The sequence below is a fragment of the Morone saxatilis genome, unplaced genomic scaffold, assembly GCF_004916995.1.
Source record: "Morone saxatilis isolate NCDOM2014 unplaced genomic scaffold, NCSU_SB_2.0 Contig18, whole genome shotgun sequence".
NCBI lineage: Eukaryota > Metazoa > Chordata > Actinopteri > Moronidae > Morone > Morone saxatilis.
The window spans coordinates 378,024-387,261 of record NW_023339740.1 but is presented as its reverse complement, the minus strand read 5'-3'; the positions used below and the strand labels follow the sequence as shown (position 1 = coordinate 387,261).

At 39.4% G+C, this 9,238-nt stretch overlaps 1 protein-coding gene across 1 annotated transcript; it reads left to right on the top strand.

The window, feature by feature from the left end:
- Positions 1–1,561: 1,561 nt before the first annotated feature.
- LOC118328050 (stathmin-3-like) lies at positions 1,562–6,979 on the top strand. The gene is made up of 5 exons (XM_035661652.1): positions 1,562–1,701; positions 1,819–1,892; positions 3,912–3,925; positions 4,031–4,222; positions 6,680–6,979. Exons 1-5 carry the CDS (start codon positions 1,562–1,564, stop codon positions 6,737–6,739), a joined length of 480 nt encoding a protein of 159 aa, XP_035517545.1. The 3' UTR covers positions 6,740–6,979.
- Positions 6,980–9,238: the final 2,259 nt, after the last annotated feature.

Here is a 9,238-nt window from a genome sequence, read left to right as displayed (position 1 = left end):
CCTTTTTACAGGTCCAGAAACCTAGGACTAGCCTCGACCAGTGTGGTGTGAGAGAGAAGAGAGGAGGAGAGATGATTGATGAGAAAGAGAATGGCGGTAAAGACAGGGGAGGGACAACTGAGACAGGAAAGGTAGTCGAACAACCGAAACAGAGACAGTAGCCCATGGGTTGCCTAAGAGCAAGCACACAATCCTTTCATTGTTGTGATCTTGCCTCCGAATGTATTTGCCATACACGCACACACACATACACATACACCTGTCAAAGGCAAATATTGCCTCGGATGTAACCTCCACCATCAATAGAGCTTCCATTGGTTCTACACAAAGGGTTGACCTGGCACCCAATGCAGTCATGGTCTGAAGATCACAGGCATAACTAATGGGACATGTTTTTTTCTTGAACTATGGGAACCTTCAATTGGATGGACATCCTATCATTTTTCCAGGATGTATTTGCGATAAAATTGAAATAACGCATACCAAAATTTGTACAGAGAAAACTAGTCTGTTCTGGTCCCAATGTTTTGGCGAGCTTATTTGACATCTGTTTCTTTTTAATTCTCTCTGTAAACAGCCTAAATACATACAGGACAAGATCAAGTAGATGTCCATTGGCTGCGTCTCCTCTGCTCCTGCTTTCTACACACAGCCCACTTCATATCCCAACGCCTCTACCAGTTATGGAGGTCAGTATGTTGTCTTGTCTGCCTGACCTATTACGCGAGTTCGGAAGATTATACAGTGTCCCAACACAGAACAGGCGTTAAGGGTGCTAGTAACCTTGGGTGGTGACGTTCGCCTAGGGGCGTAGAATGGAGTTAACATTTGGGGGACACATATCGGTTATAGTGTAATCGAAAAAAGCATGGTTCTTTTACAATCATCTTAACTTATGTTTGTCTAAGGGATGTCAATCGGCTTTTGTTCCGTTTACGTTAGATCCTTCAGTAAGGGAATAGTAGCTATTGGCATGCTTCAAAATATGGCAGGACTTTAGAAATCGGACAAAACGATTTAAGACATCTAATGACAGTTTATTTAAGAAAAAGTAAGAACATGATTGTTATCTATTAACATTAACCGATAATGTTCCTCCCCCCAATGTTATAACTCATTCCTACGCCCTGCAGACAGGGCCATTGTCTCCATGGATACATTAACAATGACAATAATTAATATAGTGTTTTTTAGTTCAGTATCCTGTGAATAGACTGAGGTGAGTATGTATTGACTCGCTACTACTCTGTCCTCAAAATAGGTCGTTTATCTTTTTGTAAATTAATTTGTTTATGACTTTATTTGGCTTTACTGTAAATAGAGGACACAGTCATTGAAGGTTATTCAAGCTCCCATCCCTTGGACTATAAATGAGAAAGCAGTAATGAGCAGGATAGAGGAAGAAATAAAGCTTGCCACTCTGACAGACGGCTCCACTAACTTGTGTTTTATTGGTCGTGTGTGAAGATTTTCTGGCTGTGTCAGACCTGGAGGTTGAAGGGCTTGAAACAGAGCGAGTTCGGTCCTCAGTCATTTGAGAGGGGTGATCCTGATAGAGTGAATGTCAAAATGTCTCGATCCCGATTCATCTGGGGACAAGAGCCAGCCTCAGCCGCTGCGCCTCCCCCCGGAAGATGGCTGGTGTTCCCTTGAGGAACTCCAGGAAGAGCTGGAGGCCGGTTCTGAGGAGGAGGCAGGAAGGTAAGCAAATGTCTCATCACAGGCGATGGTCTCGTATATAATGGAGAACCACCTGGTAATTTTTTTTTATTTTAGTTGACTTAAATGGTGACTCTAATGGTTGACTTTGTGTTTGAGGTTATTGGCTGAAGGACGCTTTCTCAACCAGTGGTCCAAATGTGGGATAGGGGTGTGGGAGGACGTTGCTGAGGGTATGCCTTAGCCTCCTTGCGGACAAGGGGCATTCCTCTTCTTTGTCACCATGCCCTCTAGCTCAATTCCTGTTACCAGTCAGTTGAGGTTTCTCTGTAGTTAAGTTATTTCGCTCCTCATGGCTCTGGCCTCAGCACACAGCAGCATAAAAGGTGAAGCGCTGCTCCCCACACAGACTTGATCTAAGAGTCAAGAGATGGCTCAGTTGAAATGGAAGTCATTTACTTTAGAAGGGAATTGATAATGATCTGGATACAAATGAAAAAAGATGAGAGCAAATACTTAACGGCTGTTTAAATCAAAGAAATAAAACCATCTGAAATAAAGAAAAAAATGAAATAAAAGCCTTACTAGCTACTAGCACTAACCAAACTAAAAGACAGCCAAAACAGCCCGTCTACTCTAGTGTAACCATGCAACTAAATGAGTCTGAATTAATCAGGTTTTAGGGGTCTAGGGTATTGATTCTTGCTCTCTTGGGTATGAACAATCCAGGTTTAGATCCTGTACGAGCCCCCCCAATTGTTACACCCCACCCTTTGGTTGCCCTACAGGCACTGCTGACCCAAAACAACCACAAAAAAGGACATCTTTAAAACAACTAAATCTATGGGGTTTATAAACACAAAGAAATACAAACAACCAATACACTAAATCAAGAGTAAATTAAGACACAAAGTAACATAAAATCCCAGACTGAGAGGCACCAGTAGTGCCCACTCCAAAAGTCATTTTGTCATCATTTTGTGTTACTAAAAACATCTTCAACAGAGTTCACACTCTGTTTTTATGCATACCAAAGCTTCAAAACTTGATCTCCAAGTATGCCAATACTTTTAATTCCCTTGCTTTTTTGGATATGTAGCTTTTGTAAGGTTGTGTTATCCTTTGCTAGATTTAGAATTCTCCTTTTAATGCTACAGTTGTGGCATACAGTAATGGGTAATAACAGGTTTGCTGAGTGTACATTAGCTGGAAGGGCTGCTGTGTAATAAAGACTTAAATGAGTGCCAGCTAAGCTACCAACTATTCACCTCAAATCAAGGGTTAATCTCAAGATACAATTATGAAATCACACCCATCCTGCTCTGAGTGAATAAGGGTGTGTCCTTCCACCCAACTTGTTATGCTAGGTCTGATGTAATTATTGGATGTCAACATAAAACTAGACAAATTGCAATGAACATATTGTGCTGTAAACAAGCAGTTTAGGTAGAATCTGTTTTCCTCCCATCCAAAAAGTAATGACTCATTAGAGCAAGTAAAAGCTGAGGGATTATATGAGGGAGTGTGTTGAAACTTCAGTATGAGCCATGAAGTGAATTTTAAAATGTTGGAGTCATCAAGTCAAGGCCTGCTGATATACTATGTGTCAGAGGGCAGTGCATATCTTATTGATTGCACCTTTAGTCTGTCAGGGAACCAGGGGAAAAGCATCCTTTATTTTCTGTTTGATGAACAAAAAAGGTGCTAGTACCCTAATTCAGCTAAACCCAAACCACAACATAACCCTTACCCTAATTGTTGTTTTTCTTTAATTTGGGGTTTTATTTATCCATTTGCAGTGCTGTTCCTCAGCATAGCTGTATGTACGGTTTTATGTAGGGGGCTTTTGGGGGCACGCATCAAAGGTAAGTTATTTTTAGGCAATTATTTGATGACTTGAATGCTCACCAGAGGTGGCAGAGCCCGAAAAGAACAAAGGGTACCTATGTAGACAAAAGTTAGACCGCTAAGTATTGGAGGGCGTATCAACCGAAATAACCCGGTACCAAGGAGTATTGACACTTCTCCAGTCAAACAATACCTTCATTTGATTTGAAAAAAAATGACTGTTTGTATGATTTTGCTGGTTTGGTGTTCTTTAATGTGATGTGGATTAGCCTGTTACCGCAGCTACAGGCAGCAGCTATAGCCAGCAGATACATACATGAATTCGATCAAAGGTGGAACTGAACCAAGAAACAGCAACAGATTATCATGTTGTAACAGTCCAGAATATGTGTGTTCCTGGAAAGCCGTGGACATTAAGGTGACTGGTGACTGGTATTGGTAGTTGTATTGTAATATTTTAAAGGATCCCCATCACTGCCATCATTACGCTGACTCTACCCTCTTTGTCCGCACCCTGCTGCAGTCCCAGGAGGCCCTGGTGCTGAAGCAGCTGGCAGAGAAGAGGGAGCGCGTGCAGGAAGTTCTCTACAAGGCTCGCGAGGAGAACGACATCTTCAGCAAGAAGACGGAGGAGAAGCTTATCCAAAAGATGGAGGTCAACAAGGAGAACCGGGAGGCCCACCTCAATGCTCTCAAACAGCGGCTGCGTGAGAAAGTAAGTCCTCCTTTCTGTGACCATCTGTGCAGCAATATTAATGTTTTGGGGTTTATTAAAAATCAAAGGAGAGCACTATTCACATCCCTCTCCCAAAATGTTGACAGTCGCACTAATTAGACATTATTCCCATTTTCACCATATAAATTGTATGTGTTCACACATAATAACAGTACATTTCGATCAAGGATTGTGCCTTAATGTTTAAGACTGGGCAACTAAAGGTTGGCTGTGGCTCAGGAGGTAGAGCAGTGTTTTCTTGGTGAGCTTCTGAAATAAAGCTATCAAAACCAATAGGTCTTTATGCGATTTTATTTCTTATAAGAAAGGTCAGTCAATCCAACAAAGCATCAGGCAAGTGCTGTTTGGAAAAGACAAAGAAGCACAGAGTAGCAACTACTTTATCACAACTTTAGGGCGGGGAAGATGCAAGGAAGATGCACAAAAAGAGTTGTGAGAAAGTCTCTCTATCTCTTAACAGTTAGTTCATGTGGGCCACCAATTAACTCTGCTGTAGGGGAGTACAACCAGGTGCAGGATAGATAAATCTGAAGCTTTTATTTTCTACACATGGATGGTACATTTCCTGGACTCTCTGCTAGAGTACAAATCAACCTAAAGAACTATAGAAGGAAACAGTTGTAACTTATAGGTTATCTGATAGTAGGAAACAGTGTAACTCATGGGTTATATGTTAAATAACATATTGCACAAGCATGTAAGGATGAAAAGGATACATTGTATAAGGCACACGTCATATAAGGTACTCGTTAAAAAGCAATTTAATAATTTTCCATTACAGCAGGTTGTCCACTGATCAGAAGGTTGGTGGTTCAATCCCTGCCTCCTCCCTCTGCGACACCTCTAAAACTATTAGATTTTAGAAATGCTATACAAAGGGGTGTGACAGTTACAACAAACAATACCTGGAGGATTACATTAAAAATGTAATCCGAAACAATTACTAATTACCTTCTGAAAGAGGTGGATAACTGAGTTTACTCATTTTTATTTGAGTTTACCCCCCACTTCAGCCCTGCTCCGTAGTTATCTCATAGTTGTACTAGCTAACTAGCCAAACTATTTACCGGCATAATAAACAGCATACAAACAGGAAAGAAATGTTAAAGTAGTAGACTGCTGCTACTGCTTCTTGCTTGATTTGATTGTCTGTATGGGCCAAGTGTGACATTGATGAGCAGCACCTTGTGCTGAGGATATTTTAACTTTTATATGAGCAAAATCTGCTAGAAAAACTTAGGTTGTTGGCGAGGTACTGTATTTCTAGCGATTCGTCTCTATGTGATTGGCCCCTTGGAAACCAAGATTAAAAATGTATCCCCTGTTTAGTGTGTTCTTAAAGAAAACTTGTTTCTTTTTTTTTTGTGAAGCAAATTCTGGCAATAGCCTAACCCATTTTCATAGCTGAAAGGCAGAACTTGCACTATACTGTGATGTTGTTCCCTTTCTGCTTTAAAGACAAATTATTTGCGAATTCCACCCAAAAAAGCAATGTTACACTAGAGACTTTTATAATGAATTGGGAAGATTAGCTTTGGTTAATCAGAGTGACCAGAGTGCTGTTGTGGGACTCGTGAAATGCTGTAATGTGTGGACACTCTGCATGTGCATGGTAGTACATTACATGGTAGTTATTATTTATTTTTAAATGCATTTGTATTTGTATGCATGTAATCCTGCTAATAATCCCCAGTTTTAAATAAATGCAACTGTAATCTAATTACACTTTTTTTTGTAACTGTAATGGATTAGTGTAATGGATTACAGATATCTTTTGTATCCTGATTTGGTAAATATGTAATCTTTTACTCCCCAAACCTGGTTACATGTCAAAATATCCTCCTTACTTTGACATGAAACAGTAGGGTGACACAGGTATTATCGGTAACACCTGTGTCACCCTACTGTTTCATTTAAAAAAAAGGACTATTATATTCCATGGAAATGCCCTAAAGAACTACAGCATATATAGTAGTAAAAACAGTTTTAAGTCATTTTTAAATGCAATATTGAAGCAACTGCATGGTGTAAATGTTTCCGTTTTCCAAATTTTGCATACAGTATTCAATGGAAGTATTCCTGGTAGCTGTAAACTAAAGTGAATACTAGTTTGACTGCTGTATGGCAACAGAAAAAAAAGTTTGTGGGTGAGAGCAGGTACTATATACTGTTGAGGTTATAAAGTGCAGACCTCAAACTAGACATTTTATTAAACCACTAACAACTCAGGAAAAACAGGTTGCGCACTTCCTGAAACACAAAGTTTCTGCATTCTGCTCAGCAGTCAAGAGTATTTCCGGTTATTAGAAGTGAAAAAAAACTGTTGTGCCAATAAGTTTCATGTTCCCCAGAAGCCCCACCTTCTGACATTCTTTTGCTCATTAAGTTTCATTTTGATCCATGTGTAACTGGCAGTTTTTTTGCTTTGTTGTACAGGAAGTACACGCCGCTGAGGTACGCAGGAACAAGGAGCGTCAGGCTGACCTCTCCGGCTGAAGATGCCTTCCATACTCCAGCAGCAGCTGCTGCTTCTGAAAATCTTCTGTGTCAAAGTTTTCCTGTTGTTCAGCATTCACCACTATCATCCCACAGTGCACCTTTCAGGACTCAAACTAGTAGTTAATCAGCACCGAATAACGTTACTCATCTGTTTCAGTTTTGGTAAAACACACACATTTGGAAGTGCAGAAACATATTCTGATAGCAGAGTCAAGAACAGCTGAAATAAAGTCCGATCCTGAGCCAAAGAATGTCTGTGTTGTGGGTTTTTTCTGAGAGCAAGAAGAGCTTGGTAATAACATAACATGAAGAGGTATAACTGAAAAAATATAGCTAACTAAAGGTGAATAGTCGGATAAAATCAATACCTTTCCACATTAGTTTACTGTGAGTTTGCCATGACTCCTACCATTTTATGGGGCAGAAAATGTACAATCTGGCCTGTGGATGGAGCCAAAAGGAAGTCCATGTTGTTACAAATATTGAAATGGTTTATCTTCTGCACAGTGACATTTTAAAGATGTTAAAAACGTGTTTATTTTCTCTGCCTTAATACACCTATTACTGACTAACTGACTTAAAATTCTGGCTATCTGACTATAGTGACAGACCACAAACTCCCACAAAAGGAATCCAAACTAGAGACACACTACTGTGAGGTTTATTTGCATCAAACAGGATGCAAGCAAAGGGGCCAATGAAAATGTTAGGGTTGTTTGTAATTGTTTTTTAAATCAAATAGCCCAAATAATAACATTGCTATACATGTATTTAATATACATTGGTTCAATTTTATATCACTGATTTAAATGAATAGTACCTCATGTAAAATATAAGATAGCAGCATATTATGCATTCAGTACTCATTACTTGGATTTCACCCCAGGTCCCCCCTTGTTGGCGCCCCTGGCCTGTAACACACCTCAGGACAAAATTTCAAACCTCCTTTCAATACGTCTTAAAATCAATCTCATAATAAATAAACACCATATTAGGTGTTGTTTTTCCTGCATTTTAAACCTGCCATAGATGTCATTGTTACCACAGAAAACCTTCTCAGTAGGGAAAGTGCAGGTGTTAGAGAGAGAGAGAGAGAGAGAGAGACAGACAGACAAAGGTGCACAGCAACAACAGTAGCAAAAACTACACTAATAGAACATGAAGAAGATGATAACCAATATCTCAGGATTAAAGATAAGATAAAAGATAAGATAGACTTTATTGATCCCATAGATGTCATTGTTACCACAGAAAACCTTCTCAGTAGGGAAAGTGCAGGTGTTACCAGTAACATTAATCATACCTGTTCTTATCATTGTCACAGCACTTTGGCACAGATCCAGCATAAACAGGACATATTGTATAGCAGCGAGAACTCGTAGTTAAACAAGTGACTCTAAATGTTTTCACTTCAGACGCATGAATAGCTTCATTTCCATAAAAGTTTACATAAAGGTGGTGGGTGACAGCATGTGCTGCACTTACTTTCTATAATAGTCTGACATGTTTGGTAGAAAACAGGTATGAGGAAAAAGAGGCCGGTGAAAGATGTTGGACAGGTGGTTGGTAGGTACACTGGAAAAACAATGTATTTAGGCTACTAGTTATTAATCACTGGTGGACTCAAAGGGGCAGCAGTAGGTGCCCCCATGTAAAACAATGCCCTTAAAAGTTCCCTCTTGGATGCCCCAATGGTAGATAAAATATAATAAAGTGCCCTGCAAGGCTTCCAGTGGACAAAACACGATATGGGTGCTGATCCTAACCATGACTAAGCTGTTTCACAATAAATGCAACTTTCTGTGCAGTGGTTTTTTCCCCTGCCCCTCCCTCCAGCCCGCAACATTATGTTAAAAGTATAATGCGGGCTGCAAAAATAGAATTATTAAAATTTCCTTGTTTCATATTCATTTTAAACTACCCCTTCATATAGTGTTAAAATATACATTTTTATTTATTTATTTTTAAAAATGTATTTCACCTCACAAAATAATGGAAAAAATGCCTGCGGTTGATAAGAGGAGAGCAGGATTTGGTTGCAAACAACAAAGATAATATAAAATTGTATAGAAACTGTAAGTTTGACGTCGGTCATGGAAATATTTTCAGAATATTGCGCTTTTATCTAGTATTTGAACATTGAAATGGCCCTCTATAAGATATGCCCCAAGCCACTTTGAGTTTGAGGGCCCTGGTTTACAGAGTGAAAGAGCCCATTTCCGCCAATGTGACTTACATTGTACATTTACTTACATTATTTTGAGAAAGTTTCTTATTATAATGACTTACAGATTTTTTTTTCATTGGTGAAAATGGGTTTCCATACGATCATGATGTTACAGAGTGGTGCTTAACTTATCTAATATGATGTATAGCTGAGTACAGACCTTTTGAAAGTTACCCACTGCATACAGCATTAACTTTATTTACAGCTGATATGATCTTGCCTGTATGTTTTGCACATTGCTAATAAAGACGAGAGGAAAGAATCGATTA